Consider the following 24,602-nt stretch of genomic DNA (forward strand, 5'->3'; position numbering starts at 1 on the left):
ATAACATATTTACTCAGAGTAAACATTATATCTAAAATTTGTATGTCTAATGCAAAATCTATGATGTTTATATTCAAAATGATCATCAAATTGTAAGAATTCCAGCAATGTAAATTATATTCTGGCCTGATAATTTGTATGAATTTTATGAGCTAAATAAAAAAATTATACTTCACCCGTGTAAAGGGGTACACCCACCGCGGAATGTGAGCATCCTGGGTTCTGGCAGGGCACTGCGTAAACGTGGAAACGCGGAATGTGGGACCGCGTAAAGTGAGGGTTGACTGTATATATTTTCTCGCATTAAATCGTTTCATTTAATATCTGTATGGAATGGACTTTGGAAACAAGGAGAGTTTAAAGTAGTAAACACAAACTATAATCAAATACTGTACTAAAAGAAAAGAAAAGAAAAAATAATTTTAATTTACTGTACACTATTTTTGGAAACCTGGGGTGGGAGGAGATTCAGAATTATAAAATTTCCAGAAGTGCAAGATTTGACTACATCACCCTAGGTTATAACCTGCTATGAAAACATTTTGTACAAAATGTGGAAAATATCTATAATACATATAATAGTGGAATGAATATGCTCTGCACAAAAGCTTGAATTAAGCTGTAACAAAACCTGATAACAAAGGAAGTATTGCAAAACAAGAAAAAATCAGGAAGAACTTCATTGGTATATTGTGCAATGCAAAAGCATTGGCATAAGACAATGGGCTTCACACATGTAACTCCTGCACCAAGAAAAACTGCTGCAGTGCACCAGAGCATGAAAAAAATCAGTATTTGTCAGGCTCACAAGATTGTTGAAGTCCCATTACACTCTTCTGCTAAGATATTAAAAACTAATTATATCCAAGCAATATGTTCACAACGTTATATATATCATGACTCATAACGACACTTTTGTGATGAGTTGATTCATTTATTTTCTTTAATAAAATTTAGAAATATATTATTGGAACCTTACATCCTAGTTTATATGATTGCCATGTACAAACATCTTAAAGAACTACCAGTAATCAGCATACCTAATGAGAATAAATCAAAGTAAAATAAAAATATGATCACTGGTTAAAGTCTTTAACTATACAAGGAATCTTAGGAGCAAACTTCAGTTAATGCACAGTCACTTAATGACTTCATGGATGGACATTGTGCTGTGTGCATAACTTTTGAGGTACAGTACAACTTTAAAATTGAAGTGAAAATAATAAGTGTTGGTTAAATTCTATGAGCACAAAAGTTACTAGGTTACATATATGGACAACTTTACAAATCACAGAATGCATAGCATGAACATATATCAACACATGAAGTGCCTGACTTGCTAAAGATACTGTGGGAACGGGGAATTTTACTCAAACGTTGGTCATAATCTACAACATACCATCCATACTCCTCAAGAATAATCAGACTGCATTATCACATTGCTTTCTAACAACTATTTATCATTATATTTTACTGAGTATGTGCCAATAACAGTTTGCTCTTCAACTGTTGGATTAGAAGTAATGAACTGTAATTCAGTTGCCTTGCCTGATAATAGATCTTAGAAAAATTTCATCCGAGTGCAGGAAAGTCTATAGCTTGTCCTCATTAGAGCTGCAACAATCACAGGAAAAGCACACTTACTCATACATTTCTTGGCCACCAATCAGCCTTGATGGGCCAGGCTAGAGAATGTCCACAATGAGACTATAAAACACCACAAATGAGATCATAGGATGGAACACTTGGCTAACCAACTGCTGATAGATTTTCGTGGAGGTTCATTAGGTTTGATAGTGTGGCCTCCCTTAGGTGGGTTGGTTGCTTCCTGTAAAAAAAAGGAAAAAAATATATATGAGCAGATATATAATAAGATAAACACACTTTACACAAGATAATTTATCCTGAACATACACGAGCTATCTTTCTCTCAGGTTTAAACCTTACTAAAGAATTGCAAATACATGAGGAAAAAATCCATATTATTACTCTATAGGCATATTATTTCCACTTGCAAAATTATTATAATAATAATAATCATAATAATAATAATAATATTTATGAATCTGTTTATACTACCGTATATCTCGGCCTATAAGGCATCGGGGTGCATAAGACGGCCCCCCCAAATTTCCATTTAAAAAGTAGCTTTTGAGCTCTATTTGCTGTATAAGACCAGTACTCCAAATGTGACACTTACCCACTGACTCAGTAGTCCTTTACCAACCATCCTTGGTTTCTTAAAATAAGGCCAATTCACTTCAAGTAATGTCATCAAATGTTACCCGCTGGTGTAGTGTAAACACTAGTGACGTCACTGAAGCGTCTGCTATATACCGGTAACTGGAACTAATGTCGGTGTCGAGTAAAATTTTTCCATTTACTTGAAATGGATTTACAGTGTACCGATTTATTTGTTTATTTATTTATTTACAATATATTGTAACGTATTAAACACACTGCTAGTATTTTCTTTCATTTGTACGGACGATCGGTGGTGGGAGTGTTCCCTCGTCTCCGTGGTGTGACTGTGTTCCGACTATTTATACAACAGGTGGTGTTTCATTAGGATTTGAGTGAAAAAGGTTACCGGTATGTTCTTACTACATACATTTATTACACAAACATATTTATATATATATATATATATATATATATATATATATATATATATATATATATATATATATATATATATATATATATATATATATATATATATATATATATATACTGTATATGTATATATATTTTTTAATATACTCATTCACACTATTTTATAATCGCAGTCATGTACTGAATATACTATGTACAAAAAATGAATGTTCAATGAATTATTTATGGTGCATTAGGGTACTGGCCACTTCAGACACAAAGACGGGCTATAAATAGCCTTGTTATCTACCCCTACATCTCACCCTGAGCCAGAGGGAAGCGTCTTGGTAAATAACATTTGTTTGCTTATTTTCCATTTACTTGAAATAGATTTACCGAATTATTTGTTTATTTATTTATTTATAATATACTGTAATATATTAAACACACTGTAATTATTTTCTTAAATTTATAAACTGTTTTGCGACAAAGGAATGTTCTCCAGTAGTGTTTCATTAGGATTTGAGTGAAAAAATATTACGTACTTACTACATACATTTATTACACAAATATATATATATATATATATATATATATATATATATATATATATATATATATATATATATATATATATATATATATATATATATATATATATATATATATACACACACATACATACACACACACACACATACATACACACACGCACACACATTCATACATACATACTTTCTGCCTCATTTACACACAATTGCAGTTTCAATTGTTCCTATACGTACAGTATATTATTTCTCAGTTTTGATCTTTTTTTTTAATTTTTGTATTTATTTATAGTTAGTTACTTAAAATAAGGCCAATTCACTTCAAGTAATGGCATCAAATGTTACCCGCTGGTGTAGTGTAAACACTAGTGACGTCACTTGAGCGTCTGTAATTAACCGTCGATAGTTTCAAGAATTAATGCAGTCATTTACTGAATATTCTTTGTAAAAAAATAAAATTTAAATCAATTATTTATAGGAGATAAATATTATTATGAGTAAATATACTGATACCGGTATGCATTACTGACCACCTCCACGGCTAAAAATAGCCCAATCTCGCGGTCACTTTCCCTTTCTTGTCTCCTCACTGGCAAATGGGGGGGGCGTGGGGAGGGGTGTGTGATGATAGCTGTGTTTATTACAGGGTATGTTAGACAGGTTTATAATACATTTTTATTATTTTAATATACCGGTAATCTTAATTTGAATCCAGCTTGCCAAACGTAATTTTCAGTATAAAATAATTACTGGTAGGACTTTGTGAGTGGCTTACGATGTTTCCATCACCACTCTTGACACAATATTTAAGATGTAAGAATTTTATATTTGTTGCTTAAGACGACCCCCTAACTTTGGGCAAATTTTTTTAATGTTCAAATTTCGTCTTATAAGCCGAGATATACGGTATGTAGAAATTTAAAAAAATACAAATAAAATCAATTATGAGTATTCATAGAATAGAAGTTAATAGAAAATGTTCAAGAAGGGAAATATATGTAATTAGTATATAAACTAGTATATAGTGTTAAGCAAGTGCACATCTCACAAACTTTATGTTCTTTTGCAGAAACCAAAAACAGCCATGTTTATTGTAGGCTTACTAAAATATAGCCACATGATATACTAAAATATATCCACATGATATAAATTAGATGTATTTTCTGTTAAGCTTTCTTTATTGATATTTCCAAGATAAGAGCAGGTACTGTACAAGTATTTTCTTTTATATCATATGGCAAATCAATTGTTACTGCAAAAACACAAGTACAGTACATAACAGATACATGCAGTGACTTGATGAAATTAAGATATTGATCCTTAAATCTCATTTCATGATTTGGGATAACCAGCCATGTCTGATCATAACAGCTTGACTACAAAAATAATTTATCTTTCCAACACATAGCTGAACCCCTAAGTTCTAAAATGAAAGGAATCTAAAGGATGTTGCTTTTCAAAACATAACAATCATTAGATCTTGTTGGTGTCATACGGAAAAAATGAGGGTATGATCCTGAAGACCAATTTACATCAGAGACAGTTTAGAGTGACCTGAGAAAATGTACACCCACGGAGCTTTTTGGAGTGTCTCCACTAAACCCCAAGGTAAGGCCATGATGATGGGTAGCATCCTGAAGAAGACTCACTGCCCCATGACAACCACTGCTCAAAAAAGAAATTAGAAGTCATAGTTTGCCCTAAGGCTTGGGAATGTGAGAAAGTCATGAAGCCATGCAGTTCATGTTATCCCCAGCATACATTGCCCATCATCAGTAAGTGCTGTAAACCAAGTTTACAGTAATAATAACCCCCATGTTCCTCAAACATGGGTGAGATCCTGGTCACTCCTCGCTGATTCAGTAATAAAAACCGATTTTCAGGATCAAGGCTTCATCTATACAGTCATGCGCCGATTAACGTATTAGATACGTTCTTGGAAACATGACGTTAACCGAAATGGACGTTGTCCGATCATCACAGAAACTTTGTATTTATACTTACGTGTATGTGGAATACTATATACGTACATATACACTTTTACTCTTAAATCACAACTGTAATGTGATACAGGTGATTAATTTTTATCTCTTGTGCAAAATACATGACGTATATATTAAAATTATTCACTGTTTTACATGGATTCCAGCAACGCTGGGCAGATGGGGGAGAGAGAGGGAGGGAGCGAGTGAGGGGGGCGTGGGGGGAGGTGAGGTAGTACGTTTGACAGTTGGCACAGGCCCAGGTCTAACGCGTGTATATTTATCAGTTCTTACGTGACTAAGCTTCTCTCTTATAAAAAGCCAGTGAAATGACCTGGGTGAATATAATTAACATTGCTGGGATTCTTGTAACATACTGATTAATTTGAATATAAACATGCTATAATTTGCACTAGACAAAACAATTTTAGTACCGTAATCAAATTAGTACATGTGCACTCCACCTTTGCACTAAGGTCATTTATTTCTATTATGTTTCTTTTAGTATGGTGTGTGCATGTAAATGGATGAAAATAAATGAAGAAATCTATGTAAATCTACCCAAAAATACAGTTGAAAAACTTTTTTATAAAATGTACTACAGTACTGTACACTAATGTACAACAATTTCTATCTCCTGAGCAAAATATATGACGTTTATATTCAAATTATTGGCTGTCTTGCAAGGATTCCAGCAATGCAAATTATAATATCTCCTAACTTTAGTCTGAGATATTATATAAGATAAAAACTGTAAGCCTAAAAGGCTGGGGGTGGGGGGAGGGACTGACGGAGCCAGCTAGTCAGCGAGGGGTGGGGGGTTGAGGTGATAAGTTTGAGCCGAATGTCTCTGTGTGTTTATTTAACAGTCCTATTAAGCTTCTCTCATTTTAAAATGCCAGTGATATGACCTAGGAGAATATAATTAACATTGCTGGGATTCTTGTAAGATACTGATTTATTTGAATATAAACATGTTGTAATTCGCACTAGACATAACAATTTTAGTTCAGTAATCAAATTAGTACATGTGCACTCCAGCTTTGCACTAAGCTAAGGTCATTTATTTCTTTTACGTTTCTTTTAGTATGGTGTGTGCATGTAAATGGATGAAAATAATGAAGAAATTTAAGTAAATCTACCCAAAAATACAGTTGAAAACCTTTTTATAAAATGTACTACAGTATTGTACACTAATGTACTACATTTTTTATATCTTGAGCAAAACATATGATGCTTATATTTAAATTAATTTCTGTCTTGCAAGGATTTCAGCAATGCAAATTATATTATCCTAACTTTAGTCTGAGATATTATATAAAATAAACATAAAGAAATCACCAATCTTTTGTCTGGGAACACAAGGAGGGAAGTAGCGTGTGGGAAGAGGGGGGCGGGAGGTGAGGTGACAGAATGTCTGCATGTGTTTGTTTATTTATTTGAGATAAGATTTGACAGTTGGCGCTGAAGGCCTGCCTGTGTGTTTATTTATCATTACTTAAGAGTGACTAAGCTCTTCTCATAATTTGCCACCCAAACGACCTGGGTGAATATAACTTACATAGCTTGGATTCTTGTAAGATAGTAATTTATTTGAATACCTGTATAAACAAGCTATATTTGCAATAGATATAACAATTTTAGTACCGTAATCATTTAGTACATGTACAATACAGGTTTGCACTAAGGTCCATTGTTACTGTACAATATTGACTAAATTCACTAGATAACGTACGCCTGGCAGCACAATCTATAAGAATACGCGATGCATACGTGATTGTGCCCGCTCAAGGGCCATTTAGGTTCACTACGTTCCATTATTTAAATGTTTTTTTTTTCAATTTTAATTTTAATTGTTTATTCCTTGATAGAGGAAGCAGGATCCTAGTGCTGTCACTTGGTACCCCTGTACCATAACACCAGAAGCAACTGGCCAGTGTCACAAGTATATACAGTACAGTACAGTCATCGCTTGGTTATCGCGCCTAATTGGGACCCCGCCGATAACGAAAGTACAGAACCTATGGGATTTATTCTAATTGGTTCCAGGCACCCAAGACCCAACCCCAAGTTTCCCATTTTATGCCCATTTAGACCCACTAAATATATATATAATGTTATGGTAAATATCATAAACACACATAGGCATGGCTAGGTTTATTACAAAGTGATGAAAAGGGTACGCTTAATACTGTAGTCCACAAAACATGTAGCTATGCTTTTTTTATTTGGTCCCCCATCATACGAGTCCGTTTTCTCTCACATCAGGACGCCTGAGTCCTCCGTTTTCTCTCTTAATCTTAGAGTGCACCAGAGACTTCGTTATTCATAGTTATGCCACAGAATTTGAAATTGCAACCCCAACTGCAACTGGGGTTGCAATTGTTGAGGCAACTAGATATGTCTGATTACAGCAAATGTGTTATTGTCAATTTGTAGGTGAAAGATTTTACCCTCAATAGATGTGGTTAACATTACACCTGGAGGCAAATGCTTAAAAAAAGCCTAAGAAAGGAAGCATATTCCTTTAACACATAATATCTGACCAGTATGGGGAGGATCATCGTGTCTCCGTCAGGGGGTCGTGGAGTGGTGGTCTAGCAGGCGTCACAGATTATTATTATTTTGGGGGGGGGGGGCACGGACGTATCGGACGTTGTTCGGTTCGGACGTTAACCGGCGCATGACTGTACTTCAAGAGCCAGCACTCAAAAAGGGAGAAGACAGAATAAATCTCCAGGAACTCTGAAAACAGGGCATCATCAGACACAAAAAGTGAATGTGCCAGAATGCTTTTGAATTAGTTTTTATTCCTGTTCATAGTGTACTATACCACTTCTTCAACAACGAATATGAACACAAAAGATATTTAATTCATAAACCATTAATGCTAATATGAAATCACTTAAAATTCTTTTAAATAAAGCATGCTACTCTAGTGTTGTTTAAATATTTAGTTCTACTCTATCACTCTATCAAAATAAAGCTGTTATGTTACAGAAATAAAGCTCAAAAATTAAGGATTAGATCTGTGTTAGCATGGAGGAATGTTATATGAGTCAAGAAAACACTTATACTATTGAAGTACAATGAAGTTACTGTACTTTTAAATAAAATAACATAACAAAAACATTACCTTCTAGAGAGCCAGTCAAACAACATAGCAGACAGGTAGAACAAAAAGAGAGAGAGAGTAGTGAGTCATATACCTTAATATTATTATAACAGTAAAGCTAATGATGATGATGATCATCATGATATTATTACTAATACAGTACCTTAATAATAATAATAATAATAATAATAATAATAATAATAATAATAATAATAATAATAATAACAATAATGAGTAATAATAATAATACAATAATAATAATACAGTAATAATAATAATATAGTAATAATAACAACAATAATAATAATAATGCATGTATCCTTGATAATCGTGGAGGTTAGGTTCCAGAAAACTACCGTGATAAGCAAAACCGTACATACTGAAACATAACATATGGAAAAAGTTAGTTTCGTCCCACAACCCCAAAGATGCATCCCCTAACTGACCAAAATATACCCCCCAAAAATGTATAGGTACTGTACACTAAAAGATATAATACTAGTAACACATCTTTAATAGTTAATGAGTCACAAATAAACAATGTACAGTACTGTACAATATTGTATCATGAATGACAGGCATAACAGAAAGAGTGAGAGAGGCAGAGTGTCGGTGAGACACAGTGGGTGGGAGGAAGTTGGGAAGTGAGTGGGAGGAAGTGGATATCATGCTGAACTGCTCTGGCTAAAGTAAATCCATCTCTGCAACACTGAAATTATGATTTAGGCGGTGATAGTAGAGGCAGTGATGGTGGTGGTGGTGATGATCATGGACCTGGTGGCGGAAAGGGAGATTGTGGTAAGTGGTGAGGAGATGATGTGTCAATCGGTTTGTTTGGTAACAATGGCTGCAGCACTGCCAGATACAAACGAACAGATGATGTCTACCCACAAAATTGAGTGTAAGTATAAATAAACAACTTTGTATTCCTTCCACATTACATTACATAAATTTTAAATTATGGAGTGAGAAAGCAGAAAGCTGAGGGTGATTAGAGAGGTGGAGTGGATTGCAATGGGTGTGTTGCAAAGCACATGCTTATCCTTGTTGGGAATATCGGAACACTCAACCAGAGAATACACAAGTCTTCATCATATGGCTTAACACTCTTCTTGTTCACAGGTGCCATGGTAGAGGGTAAGTAAAAGTTAAAAAAATTGCACCATAAACAAGCATGGAGCAGGAAACTATCTTCAAACACCAACCAAACCAGTGTGGGAAAACAAATGTTGTCACTGGAAGCTGGCACCACAAGCAGTACTGGCATCTCTTGGCAGTCGCTGTTACCGCTGGCTCTAGCAGATCTGCCTCTGTTCCATTATAATTCCGTGATAACCCAGATCAATCGGTGATAAGGGTACACATGGTTGCAATTGAGGATACCGTCGTAAGCCAGATCAGAGATTATCAGGTACCGCAATTATCAAGGATACACGTAATCGTAATAACAATAATAATAATAATAATAATAATAATAATAATAATAATAATAATAATAATACACCAACGATTTTCTGGCACCCTTGGTTCCAAAGCCTTGCCGAATTACCCATTTTGCCGGACGAACCAAGGTCGCGTAATAATAATTCAACAATATACCTCTGACCCACTAATTATAAACCTCCCGTGTCTCTAAAGCACCATGGACTGCTAAAAACTCAGGGGATCCACCTGTCTGAAAAAGCCGATTGCCTGAATGTATAAAAACGATAAATAATGAGATGAAAAACACCCAAAATACAGTACATAATATCCTGACCAATGGGATTAGTTATACAGACTTTTTCCTGTGAAAAAGTCATAATTTTGAGCAACACATTACTGTACTCACTTTGTACTCAAATATACTACACTAAAGGACTAAAATTTTCATCTCTTGTGCAAGCTATGTTATGTTTATACTCAAATTAATCACTATCTTACAAGGATTCCAGCAATGCAAGTTATATTCTGCTAAATCTAGTCAGTGATAATTTATAAGATATAAATTTTAAGCCTGAAACTACCTTCACCCAGGCTGGGAGGAAGGAGGAGGGGGTGAGGTGCTGACAGCCGGGTGGGGAGGTCACCAAGTGCATAGTTATCAGTAAAATAGAGGGAGTTTAAGTTTTCACTTATAAAAAGGCCCTGAATTGACTTGGCAGCATATAACTTATATTGCTGGAATTCTTGCAAGATAGTGATTAATTTCAGTGCAAACATCCCATAGTTTGCACTAGACATAATTGTTTTAGCAATTAACTAGTACATTTGAGTACAGATTTGCCCCAAGGACAATTATTTTTTTTTTTTTTCACAATATGTATTTAGGATGGTGTGTGCATGTAAATTAGTAAAAATAAATGAAGAAAGTTACTTATATCTATCCAAAAATACGAGTTTAAAAACAACCATAACACCTCACAACTTGGCCCAGTAGCCTGGTGGTTGCTATGATGAGTCTAACCTGGCTACAATGCCATGATAAATCACTGTTAAGCATTATTATATCAGTAAACACTAATAATAGCAGTAAATCCAGTGAAATATGGCAGGGAGGGAAGAGAGTTATAAGAGCAGACGACACTCAATTAGCAGTCACATGACTCACTCGTTCCTCTTACCCGCACCCTGGCTGGATTTTCAACCTAAAGTGATTGCCCTCGGTGGACCGCTCTCGAAATTCCACATGAACCCTGTTATTCTCTGCAAATACCACCTCTCCAGGATCGCCCACTGGTCCCCAGGTAGGGTTGTCCTCTACACTGATGGCTCTGTTGACCCCGCTACAGGTAGGGCCGGGGCTGGTGTCTACATCTCCCGTCCTAATGCCCCCGAGCCGATCAAACTTTCTCTCAGGCTGAACTGTTAGCCCTCCTTGCTGCCCCTCTCGATGAGGAAGAAGCCGATGGTTTCTGCCCCTTGCTTGTCTGTTGTGATTCCAGGTCTGCTCTCGCCGGGATTGCATTTGGATCAAGGGAAAATAAGGACCTCATCCTCCAAATACGAGGGTTAACATTCACACTTCAGGATGCAGGCCATCCTGTGACATTCCTATCGATACCCACTCATGTCAGTATATTGCAGAATGAGGCAGCAGATGGCCTTGCCAAGACTGGCTGTAACAAGGCAACACCTGACTACGTTGTTCCTCGAACACTTTTACAGCTTAGGACCCAAATTTGCTGCAAACAGAGAGAAGCTCGGGAAGCAGCCATCCCCCTGGACTCCCCGCCCACTTGGTACGATGTTCTCCGTAAATTTCCTGACCTCTCGTATGTCTATGGGAAAGGGACGCGGAAAAGGGACGTGACTGCTGCCCGTATAATCATTGGTATCCCAAGAAATACTTACTTATACAGTTGAGTCTGCATTTACTCGGTCAATTGAACCCGTGGAGGCCCGCGAAAAATGAGAAACGCGTAAATGAAATAACAGAACATATGGGGTTAATTGAAATAGAGACTGGGCCGACCCCCAAACTCCACTTTTTCCAACACAATACCTATGTTGTAGTAAAAATAACATCTTAATTTTATGATGGTATGCACACAATTAATATTTAAGAGAAATACAGTCTCCCGGCTAATGTCGATTCACATAATGGACTCAACTCCCACCCCTCCCCCTCTTCCCACGCTCGCTGGCTCCTCCCTCTCTGAGAAATGTTTGGGTGAAAACACTAGATTTTAAGGTATAGTAATAAATAATACCTCAGACTAAAGTTAGGATAATATAATTGACATTGCTGGATTTCTTGCAGGACAGGGAATATTTTGAATGTAAACGTCATATATTTTGCACAAAAGATAAAATGTTTGCTTATTTTCATCATCTCCTTAAATTACATCTAAAATTTGTATGTCTAATGCAAATTTTAAGATGTTTGTATTTAAAATGATCACCATCTTGTAAGAATTCCAGCAATGTAAATTATATTCTGACCGGGTAATTTGTATGAATTTTATGAGCTTAAAAACAAATTTCTTCAGTAAATAAACAAATTATACTTCAACCAGACACTATCTGTCAATCAAAATACCCCACCTCCCTCTTCCCCCCTCCCCCCATCCCTCCCTACCCCCACCCCCCACCTTCCCTCCCTACAAGAGAAATGTGTGGGTTAAAACAGTATATTTATATTTTTAGTAATAAATAATACCTCAGACTAAATTTAGGATAAAATAATTGACATTGCTGGATTCCTTGCAGGACAGGGAATATTTTGAATGTAAACATCATATATTTTGCACAAAAGATAAAATGTTTGCTAATTTTCATCATCTTAAATTACATCTAAAATTTGTATGTCTAATGCAAATTTTAAGAAGTTTGTATTTAAAATGATCACCATCTTGTAAGGATTCTAGCAATGTAAATTATATATTTTATGAGCTAAAAATATATATATATATATCTTCAGTATATAAACAAATTATACTTCACCCGAGTAAATGATGAAATTTACCGCGTAATTAAAACATTTCATTCTAGCAAGGTGCCGCGTAAATGACCAAACGCGTAAACAAAACCCGCGTAAAATGCACAGAAGAGAAGAAAGAAATAACGAAAGCTAAGGTGCTCCGTTTCCCATTTTCAGTATTGATTTTATCAAGATTTATCTTATCCACGTTTTTCATTATTGGATTTACATGAAATATGTGTATGTATGTATGTATGTATGTATATATGTATATGTATATATGTAGCCAGCCTTGTAGCCTTGTATGTATGTAACTCCTTCAACTATGCTCATATGTATATGCTGCTATATATAACAACAACAACAACAACTTAACTTAACTATATATATATATATATATATGTATATATATATATATAATATATATATATATATATATATATATATATATATATATATATATATATATATATATATATATATATATATATATATATATATATATATATATATATATATATATATATATATATATATATACACACACACACACACAGTTGGTCCTCACATTACGCGGTTAATGTAACCCGGAGGGTCCCGCGGAAAGTGAGGAACGCGTAAAGTGAACAACATAACATATGGGATTAATTGAAATGGAGTCCAGGCCGATCCCCAAACTCCACTTTTTGACGACACACAACTATGTTGTAGTAAAAATATTATCTTAACTTTATGGTGGCATGCACACACAATTAACAATTAAGAGAAATGCCTCACAACAAAAAATTGACAGTTTCTTCTCTAAAAGGCAGCATGAGAAAGATGCTTCCCCTCAGCCTTCCTCTTCATAAAGGAGAGGATTTTCTTTTTGGAGAATCTGTCAGTCCAGAGGTTCCTGACATTATTATGGAATGTGACTCGCCCTCCAAGAAGCAGTGAAATGCTTCTCCTCCACCCCCACTTCCTTCTCTTCTCCCTTCTCCTCCTCCACCCCCACTTCAAATTCTCATCAGCATCATCAACCAGCAGCCTTCTACATACACACCTCAAGGTAAGTGTAGTTTATTGCATTTTCTTTTTACTTTGTACAATGAAACCTCACTTTACGCGGTCAATTGAACCCACGGCAGCCCGCGTAAAGCGAGAAACGCGTAAAGTGAACAACATAATATATGGGATTAATTGAAATAGAAACCGGGCCGACCCCCAAACTCCACTTTTTCCCGACACAATACGTACGTTTTAGTAAAAACAACATCTTAACTTTATGATGGTTTACACACACACATACTATAGAAGGAAACAATCAATAAGAGAATAATATACTGTAGGTTAGGTTAGAAAAAACAAGGTTAGGGTTAACACTTATGTTAGTAGAAGAGATGGGTCGGCGTAAGGGAATGGAGGCTGGTTCCGAGGCATAGGGCAGGCTACTGGCCCTCAGGTGAGTCTTCATCACTGTCATCCACACTTATTAGTGCCTCCCTGACAAATCCTTCAAAGTCATCATCACTGTCTCTGTCTCTGTCACTACCACTGGCTTGGGCTGGCTGTGGTGGGTTGAGGGCGAAGAACTCGGTAATGCTTTGCTGACGCCTGGTGTTGATGTTGTCGTGATAAACCTTGATGTAGGGCTCCAGTCTGCAACAGTTGGGTAGTGAAGACTTCATACCGGTTATCGTCAGGGTCGTCGGAAAGGAGGAGCTTGAGTTTCTTAATACACTCGATGGCACCCCTTACATTACTATGCGATAACTTGCCTTCTTCTTGGGATGACGCACCACCTGCCTCTTCACTGACGTCATCATCATCTAGCATCTCGTCGGCAGTCACATCAGGATCCCTTATCACCTCCAGGATGTCGTCATTGGTGGTCTCGGAGAATCCTGCAGCTGTAACACTCTGCGCAGCTTCTCTGGCAAGGTCCACTGCTACTGCAACAGTCTGAACCTCACCAGTCACAGATTTACTCTGCCTCCCACCTGGAATACCTTGCAACACATGTCTCCATGCGTGATGAACCGTTGCTACAGACAGCTGATCCCATGCCTCCACCAAGAAGTCCACAGCTTTCTTGACGTTGAATTTTCTCCAAAATTGTTTCACAAGTACTTCTTGCTCTGCCAACTGTTGTTCCTAGTCGTCTTCGCTCTTGCTATCGGTGTCACCCAGGTTACGCAACTCATCCTTGATGTTGGTGTAGTCGTTCAGGAGCTTAAACTTCTTTGCAGAGAAGGCAGCTTTCACATTATAGATCAATTCTTGGTCCATGGGCTGTATTAATGACGTAGTGTTGGGAGGAAGGAAGACCACTTTTACGTTGGGGGTGACGATCTAACAGGAGGGGCGAGTGTCCTGGTGCGTTGTCAAGCAGCAACAAAATCTTGAATGGAACTTCTGTTGCTCACAGAATTTCTTCACTTCAGGAACGAAACAGTCATCAAACCAGGAGAGGGACAGAGTAGAGAACATCCACGACTTACGTGCGGTCAGCCAGTGGACATTTAGCTTGGTCATGTCCATGCTCTTGTAGGCGTGCGGCTTGCGTGCTGTGTGGATCACCGAAAACTTGAGCTTACAGGTACCGGAGGCATTGGTGGTAAACAGGACAGTCATGCGCTCCTTCTGCAACTTCCGGCCCCGACACTTGCTGGCATTCTTCACAACGAAGGTCTTGGAAGGTAGCTTTTTCCAAAAAAGACCAGATTCGTCCATGTTAAACACCTGGTCGTCGGTGTACTGTCCTTCCTCCATAATCTCACGTAAAAACGGAGGAAAATCCCTAGCCGCAACACGGTCAGCAACATCTTCTTCACCACCAATGTTAATGTTGGTGATCTTGTTCCTCTTCTTAAATCTCTGCAACCACCCAGAGGAAGCATTGAAGGGTTTGGGCTCTGCAATTCCCATCTTACGTGACACTGCAGCATACAGTTCACGTGCGTACTCCTTAACTGAGCGCGTTTCCACCGCCATGTTCAGTCGCGTCTGACGAATCAAGTGCTTCTCAAGACGGAGGTCTTGAGAAGCACCTGGTTGTGGCAATACTTGATCATAGAAGCACCTGTAGACTTTGTGATCTTCATGTGCTCCTTTATCGTGGCTGCATCCTTCTTAATTGTCCTGATCGTAGACTCGTTAATGAAGGTTCCAATTGTTCCCTGAAGAAGGCAGTGATGGGTAGGGAAACACCGGGTAACACTGAAGTCCATTTATTAACGGATAGGAGAAATACAACTGGTGACTAGCGTGTGACTTGCACGACCCACAGAGTCAGACTGAGACTGCCTTGCCATATGGCAGCCTCGGGGCAATGTTACCACATAACACATGCAGTGTTACCACGTAATTATATACATAAATGCTACTCGGCACAGTAGCTTATTTACAAGGTTGCTACTCGGCACAGTAGCTTATTTACAAGGTTGCTACTCGGCACAGTAGCTTATTTACAAGGTTGCTACTCGGCACAGTAGCTTATTTACAAGGTTGCTGCTCGGCACAGTAGCATAGATAATAACCTACATCTCCCTCCCCCCTCACACTCATAGTCTTTGACTTGAGCGGACTTCTTAGTCCTAAGTCGCTCCGAGCGTCGAGGTGCACAGTGGGGCGGATCCTCGTGAGGTGTAGGGGACTCGTCCTCGGTCAGGGGGCCAGCAGCAGGGGGTGGGACTGGCCAGAGGAAGCGGCGGTTCCTCCACCAGACACGGCCGCTCGGCATCCTGACCTTGTAGTCCCGCGACCGGCCGACGCCCATCACTATGCCCACCTTGTCCCAACGTGTCATCGTCGGGTCCTGGACGCGGACAAGGGCACCAATCTCCAGTGGCTGAAGAGGGCGGGCACTGTCGTCATACCGAGCCTTGGCGTCCTGGGCACGTGAAGCGGCGCGGCGGTCGCAGCTCTCGGCTCTGGTCTGCCACTCCTTTGCAAAGGCCTTGGCGTGTGCAGGAACGCAAGAGCGGAGAGGGTGACCATACAGGATCTTTGCAGGGGAGCGTCCTGTGTGGGTGGGAGTATTACGTAACTCCAGGAGTCCTTTGTCAAACGCCTCACAGTTTATGTTGCCTGAAGGGGCCACCTTGAGGATGAGGTGCTTGACTGTCTTGACCGCAGCCTCAGCGTGGTCGTTTGACTGTGGGTAGTGGGGTGTTGACACGATGTGGCGGACTCCAGGAATCCTGTGAAGTCCCGGCTGGTGAACTGTGGCCCACCGTGCGTCCGCAGATGTACGGGGACGCCCAGGTCACGAAAGGGGTGCCGGAAGTGGCGAATGGTGGCCGCGAAGGTCGTGTCCGAGCCACAGATTACCACCACAGGCCAGCCAGAGAGTCGGTCGGCGACAACAAGGAAATGTTTCCCAACTGTGCTGAAGAAATCAGCCAACACGGACTCGAAGGGCCTGGTGGGTTCGTCGTCGCGCAAGAGCGGCTCCTGCTGTTGAAGCAGCCGTGACTTGGGTGGAGGCTGGGCAGGAGTGGACGCGAGTTCTGGGCAGCTCTGTGCGGCAGCGCCAGGCGCGTCGCTCGTTGACTCACGCACCCTGCTCGCGGTGTACCAAGCGGTTGGGATCTGCTCGGGAAAGTCTCTGGGCACCACGCCTAACTCCTTGCAGTGCTCCCACGACAACAAGGGTGTAGTGAGAGTAGGCTGCACGTCCACCCATCCGTGACACGACCTGTCGCCGTAGGTGATCTCCGCTTGAAAGGAGCCCACAGCGTCCGGCGTCTGGGAACCGTCCGCATTGTAGTACAGCAGCTGCGGCGGTGGTCCCAGGTCGCGTTTGGTGAGGCCCAGTTTCTGGAGGTGCTTCAGGCCTATCACCGTAGTATCAGCGCTGGTGTCCGGTATCACCTCGATGTGACCCAACACATCATCGTGTGTGACGGCGACGCGGATGGTAGGGGAAGGGGTAGCCCTGGGGCGTGTGGTTGATTCCACCCTCCTGATGTGACTCAGCTGCTGCTTGGGGCTGTGTGGGCCATCTGAAGGGGGCTGGTGCGAACCACCCCGAGGGAAGTGTGCTGCTTTCCTCTTCGTCTCGGGCTTTAGGGCTTGGGTTGGCGGCAGCACTTGTCATAGTGTCCATAGCGACCGCAGGCCTGACACTTGTGGCCTCGTGCAGGGCACCTGTCTGTGTTAGACCAGTGGCCCTTACGGTCACATCCACGACACAGTGCGTCGGCGGCCAGGCATGTCTTGGGGCTGTGCTGTTTTCCACAGCTGCCACAGGAAGCACTAGGCGGAGGCATGGAAGAACGTGCGGCAGCCTTCACGTTGTTGGCCGCCTTCTTACCCTTCTTTTACTGTGAGATAGCTCTCACAGCAGGTGGGGCCCGTAAGGCAGAGGTGGCGGACTTGGTGGCCTCGTATGACCGACATTCAGTCACTACCACCTGGAGTGTGGAGGAAGCGTCCAGGGGGATGAGTCGCTGCACCAACTCTTCTTGCCTGACACCTGTCAAGATCCTGTGCTTGATCCAGGCTTCCTCACATTCCCGGCTGTGCGCCTTGCAGACGTTGATCTCCTCCGACAAACTCTTCAAACGTACAAAAAAGTTGTCAAAGGATTCGTTCTCCGCCTGCTTGCAGCTGGTGAAGGCGCGGAAACGCAAGGCCTCGTTATTCCGACCTTTAACGTGCTCCTGTGAAAGGTCGAGCACATCCGTCACTGAAGACATAGAATCGGGAGGCACTTGCAACGTGTGCTCCAAAACTCTCTGGGTCTCCAGCGACAAACACATCCGCAGTTGGATGAGCTGTTTGTTTGGAGGCATGCTATCAAGGTCCACCATCGTGGAGTATGTGTCCACCGCTGCCTCCACTCACGAAAAAGCTGAAACGTGACGTCTGATGAGAGGGCGGGTGGGGGTTGAACAGATGCCTTGGGAGCTGTTGGAGTAGCAAGAGTGCCTGGAGGACGCTGGTGTGGTGGAGGAGGGAGGGTACTGGCGCCTTGGTGCGCGATACCTGCGAGTGAGGGAGGGTGGGTTAGTGCCAGGGTCGCCAATAGTACATCAAAACGCGCCTTTTCCTCCTCTCTTCGTATCTCCTCCCTCTGAAATTCCATCTCTCTGAGTCTCTCGTCCCTGTCATCCATCCACCTCAGAACTGTGGCAATGTCCGTCGCTGGAGGTGAAGGATGAGAGTCTGCACCCGGTGGAGGGGATGGTGGTGGGGAGTTGTGTCTCCCATCTTCATGTTGTCCCTTCTTACCGCCCATCTTAGTATGCTTGAACTGCGCTGTTTAGTATTTAAAGTGGCGCCTCATCAGCTCGAACCACATATATATGACATAAACAGCGCAGAAATAACGCATAGAGTCCACTGTTCTGTCCGTGAGTGCGTGTGTGTGTGTGTGTGTGTGTGTGTGTGTGTGTGTGTGTGTGTGTGTGTCTGAGACAGCAGATGCGGGTGGCTAGAGCCGCGGAGGTGAGAACGTTAGTGTGTCCCCGGATGTCACACGAGGAGGGTGCACATCTGCATGCTCCATGGGTACAACAAAAAACAGGCCAATGCTCAACTCTCAGCTCTAGACACACTAATACACTGACACTAACACTGCCACCGTCACTAAAACACACTGTGACGGCGAAACACTGCACGTCGCGGCAAAACACAATGCAACACAACACAACACACTAGTCGACACGCACATCGCCGGCAGTCGTAACGGTCTCGTCATTGTTCACAACACTTGTAAGTCCGCAGATCCCACTCACTGCGCCATGAAGGTTCCAAGTGTTCCCTGAAGAAGGCAGTGATGGGTAGGGAAACACCGGGTAACACTGAAGTCCATTTATTAACGGATAGGAGAAATACAAGTGGTGACTAGCGTGTGACTTGCACGACCCACACAGTCAGACTGAGACTGCCTTGCCATATGGCAGCCTCAGGGCAATGTTGCCACATAACACGTGCAGTGTTGCCACGTAATTATATACATAAATGCTACTCGGCACAGTAGCTTATTTACAAGGTTGCTACTCGGCACAGTAGCATAGATACATAACCTACAGGACAGTTAACACCATGCTGGCGCATGAGATCAACCTGTCTTGTTCCTTTCTCCAACTCTTGGATGATCTTGTATTTAATTTCGTAGCTTAGGGAACGTCGTATCTTCTTTGGCTTAGGGCGGCTGGGTCCAGGTAATGCAAGGTTTCTTTGTGGTGGTGGTGGTGGTCCGGTGGAAGCCATTCTTATGGAACAATGGATACCGATATACACGGTGTATCCGGGAGGGGTGTAACTGACGCGGGTAGGTCAAGGGGCTTGAACGCTCCCGCGGCGGGGCACATCATAGTACATTAAACCAATCACAGATTGTGGGGGCGGGAGGTGAGGATGCTTGGCCCAATCACAGTCCGATATGTCATATGACGTCACCGATAACACAACAAAGACATACACTGCGCAACCTACTCGCGCCGCTTACCCAAATGGCGGGATGGCGGGAGAGGGCGGGAGAGATGGCAGGAGGTTTGAATCCAAAAATGGAGTGGCGCGAGAGGACCGCCAGCCGCTGTCCGCGTAAAAGGGTACACGCACAGCGTAAAGTGAGCATTCCGTGTTCGGCAGGGTACTGCGTAAACGTGGAAACGCGTAAAGTGAAACAGCGTAAAGTGGGGTTTTACTGTATGTAATTTTCAGTGAGCTGGAACCAATTACCCAATATCCCATTGAAACAATGGATTCAGTTAACGAAATTTTCAGGTAACGAACGACCCTCTGGAATGAATTGTTTTCGTTAACCGAGGGACCACTGTACTGTATTTCATTTTAGATTTTCTATGAATTATTTTTTTAATTTTCAACTTCCGACCAATTCGACTTACAACCTGGATTTGGGTCCCTAACCCCGTCGTAAGTCATGGACTGCCTGTATGTGCAACGCATTTAAATATGGTAATGTCAAGCATTAGAACTTTCATTCTGCTAGTTACACTGTTATAATCACCCACAATGTTTGATGCCCCATCTGCAGCAGACCCAATGAAGTTGTTCAATGGTATATCATGTGCAGTGTGACGCTGTAATAGCATGTTATATATATTTTACCAGTCGAACCCTGATTGCCTTCAAATACGTCAATCAAATCCAACATCGCAATTTTGCCATTATCTCTCCGGATTAAATACTTCCTGTAACTGCATGTGATTTACTTACTGAACAGTCTGTACTTTCGTCTTGGAATCGGGAAACATTCGCTTATTGAGGTCAACAAGGTGGTCACATAAGCTAAAAGGAATGCTACAATTATTAGGCTATACTTGCATTTGAAGATTGCGAGATCATATGTTACTAAACGAGTAACGTTTCTGCCACCCTTATTTTGGATAGATTAACACGACCATTTATTGAGCAGAGCCATAACAATTTGGGCTAAAATACATAAGGAAACAAACATTAAATCACCTGAATAGCATCATGTTCTACCCCAGCAGGGGAAGAAGTGTCAGGATGATCAAAGGCACCGCCGCCAGGCTGACCACAATGAGCAAACGTGCCACCCAGAGCACAGGTGCTAGCTTTGTTGAGTTCTTCCATACCCGCATGCTGTCTTGAGGTGCAGTGGCGTTTCAACAATGATATCTCAGCACTTAAGTATTTTCGGCAAACATGACGTTATGCCTTGGTTGGAGTTCCTGGTACTCAAGCTAGTCAAGAGCTAAAATGTCCTTCGATAATAAATTTTCTTGGAAATGGGGACGAGGAGGCACAGCCTAGATATGTCAGTTGTTAAGAATATGTTAGACGATGACTTTCACAAGCATGTGCTATGCATAGGATTTCACCAAATATAGCGGTATTGCAGAGAACCACTAGTTGAACATAAGTTTACTTACACATACAGGTAGTTCTGCTATAACGCGATAATTGTGTTCTTGTAAAATATCGTGTTATAGAAAATCGCGTAATAGAAATAACAGGGCTTATGGAGAAAATAGGGTTAGGTGCAGATTACTCCAAATCGAAAAAAAATTTCGTAGTTAGCCTAACACAAAGGATAGCACAGTCTAAATAAATGTTACATTCATATCTAATAATGAAATCATACAGTAAATGTTACAATTTACCTTGAAAAAATATGAATATAACTTGATGGGGGAGAAGGTTAATGTTGAGGTTGAGGAGTCATGCAGACAGGATTTGACAATTGTCATCGTCATTGAAGGTTACTGGTGTGCCCTGAAGAATGCAGTGATGGCTAGGGAAACACTGAGTAACACTGAGTTCGTTTATTGTGGATGAGAGAAATACAAGTGGTGACGCTGTGTGCCATGCACGGCTCACACAGTCAGACTGAGGCGCCTTGCCATATGGCAGCCTCGGGGCAATGTTGCCACATAACACGTGCAGTGTTGCCACGTGATAATATATATAAATGCTACTCGGCACAGTAGCTTATATACAGGGTTGCTACTTGGCACAGTAGCTTATATACATAACCTACATCTCCCTCCCCCCTCACGCTCATAGTCTTTGTCTTGAGCGGACTTCTTAGTCCTAAGTCGCTCCGAGCGTCGAGGTGCACTGTGGGGCGGATCCTCGTGAAGTGTAGGTGACTCGTCCTCGGTCAGGGGGCCAGCAGCAGGGGGGTGGGACTGGCCGGAGGAAGCGGCGGTTCCTCCACCAGACACGGCCGCTCGGCATCCTGACCTTGTAGTCCCGCGACCGGCCGACGCCCATCACTATGCCCACCTTGTTCCAACGTGTCGTCGTCGGGTCCTGGACGCGGACAATGGCACCAATCTCCACTGGCTGAAGAGGGCGGGCACGGTCGTCATACCGAGCCTTGGCGTCGTGGGCACGTGAAGCGGCGCGGCGGTCACAGCTCTCGGCTTTGGTCTGCCAGTCCTTCGCAAAGGCCTTGGCGTGTGTAGGAACGCAAGTGCGGAGAGGGTGACCATACAGGATCTGGGCAGGGGAGCGTCCTGTGTGGGTGGGAGTGGACGCGGGTTCTGGGCAGCTCCGTGTGGCAGCGCCAGGCGCGTCGCTCGTCGACTCACGCACCCTGCTGGCAGTGTACCGAGCAGCTGGGATCTGCTCAGGAAAGTCTCTGGGCACCACGCCTAACTCCTTGCAGTGCTCCCACGACAACAAGGGTGTAGCGACAGTAGGCCGCACGTCGATCCATCCGTGACACGACCTGTCGCCGTAGGTGATCTCTGCTTGAAAGGAGCCCACAGCGTCCGGCATCTGGGAACCGTCCGCATTGTAGTACTGCAGCTGCGGCGGTGGTCCCAGGCTGCGTTTGGTGAGGCCCAGTTTCTGGAGGTGCTTCAACCCAATCACCGTAGTATCGGCGCCGGTGTCCGGTATCACCTCGATGTGACCCGACACATCACCGTGTGTGACGGCGAAGCGGATAGTAGGGGAAGGGGTAGCCCTGGGGCGTGTGGTCGATTCCACCCTCCTGATGTGACTCCGCTGCTGCTTGGGGCTGCGTGGGCCATCTGGAGGGGGCTGTGTGCGAACCACCCCGAGGGAAGTGCGCTGCTTTCCTCCTCGTCTCGGGCTTTTGGGATTGGGTTGGCGGCAGCACTTGTCGTAGTGTCCATAGCGACCGCAGGCCTGACACTTGTGGCCTCGTGCAGGGCACCTGTCTGTGTTAGACCAGTGGCCCTTACGGTCACATCCACGACACAGTGCATCGGCGGCCGGGCAAGTCTTGGGGCTGTGCTGCTTTCCACAGCTGCCACCGGAAGCACTAGGCGGAGGCGTGGAAGAACGTGTGGCAGCCTTCGCGTTGTTGGCCGCCTTCTTATCCTTCTTGTATTGTGAGATAGCTCTCACAGCAGGTGGGGCCCGTAAGGCAGAGGTGGCGGACTTGGTGGCCTCGTATGACCGACATTCAGTCACTACCACCTGGAGTGTGGAGGAAGCGTCCAGGGGAATGAGTGGCTGCATCAACTCTTCGTGCCTGACACCTGTCAAGATCCCGTGCTTGATCCAGGCTTCCTCACATTCCCGGCTGTGTGCCTTGCAGACGTCGATCTCCTCTGACAAACTCTTCAAGCGTACAAAAAAGTCGTCAAAGGATTCGTTCTCCGCCTGCTTGCAGCTGGTAAAGGCACGGCGACGCAAAGCCTCGTTGTTCCGACCCTTAACATGCTCCTGTAAAAGGTCGAGCACATCCGTCACTGAAGAGGTAGAATCGGGAGGCACTTGCAACGTGTGCTCCAAAACTCTCTGGGTCTCCAGCGACAAACACATCCGCAGTTGGATGAGCTGTTTGTTTGGAGGCATGCTGTCCAGGTCCACCATCGTGGAGTAATCTGTCCAACGCCGCCTCCACTCACGAAAAAGCTGAAACGTGACGTCTGGTGAGAGGGCGGGTGGGGGTTGAACAGATGCCTTGGGAGCTGTTTGTTTGGAGGCAAGAGTACCTGGAGGACGCTGGTGTGGTGGAGGAGGGAGGATATTGGCGCCTTGATGCGCGCTACCTGTGAGTGAGGGAGGGTGGGTTAGCGCCAGGGTCGCCAATTGTGCCTCAAAACGCAACTTTTCCTCCTCTCTTCGTGTCTCCTCCCTCTGAAGTTCCATCACTCTGCGTCTCTCGTCCCGGTCGTCCATCCACCTCAGAATTGTGGCAATGTCCGTCACTGGAGGTGGAGGATGAGAGTCGACGCCCGGTGGAGGGGAAGGTGGTGGGGAGTCGTGTCTCCCATCGTGACGTTGTCCCTTCGTACCGCCCATCTTTGTGTGTGCGTGGACTGCACTGTTTAGTATATAAAGTGGCGCCTCAACAGCTCGAACCACATATATATGACATAAACAGCGCAGAAATAACGCATAGAGTCCACTGTTCTGTCCGTGAGTGAGTGCGTGCGTGTGTGTGTGTGTGTGTGTGTGTCTCAGAGAGCGGAGCGTGGTGGCTGGAGGAGGCAAGACCATCAGTGTCTCCCTGGATGTTGCACGAGAAGGGTGTACGCCTGCGTGCTCCGTGGGTA

General features: G+C 42.8%; 1 protein-coding gene across 2 annotated transcripts in view; it reads right to left on the minus strand.

The window, feature by feature from the left end:
* Positions 1 to 674: 674 nt before the first annotated feature.
* The window catches only part of LOC121854264 (ras-related protein Rab-8A-like), a 184,235-nt gene continuing 160,307 nt past the window's right edge, over positions 675 to 24,602 (minus strand). For both annotated transcript variants that reach the window (XM_042348805.1, XM_042348806.1), the window contains one exon: positions 675 to 1,828. In XM_042348805.1, the coding sequence (XP_042204739.1) occupies positions 1,730 to 1,828 (99 nt within the window). In that variant the 3' untranslated portion in view covers positions 675 to 1,729. The remainder of the gene's footprint in view (positions 1,829 to 24,602) is intronic.

Source organism: Homarus americanus, unplaced genomic scaffold (genome assembly GCF_018991925.1).
Source record: "Homarus americanus isolate GMGI-L3 unplaced genomic scaffold, GMGI_Hamer_2.0 scaffold54443, whole genome shotgun sequence".
NCBI lineage: Eukaryota > Metazoa > Arthropoda > Malacostraca > Decapoda > Nephropidae > Homarus > Homarus americanus.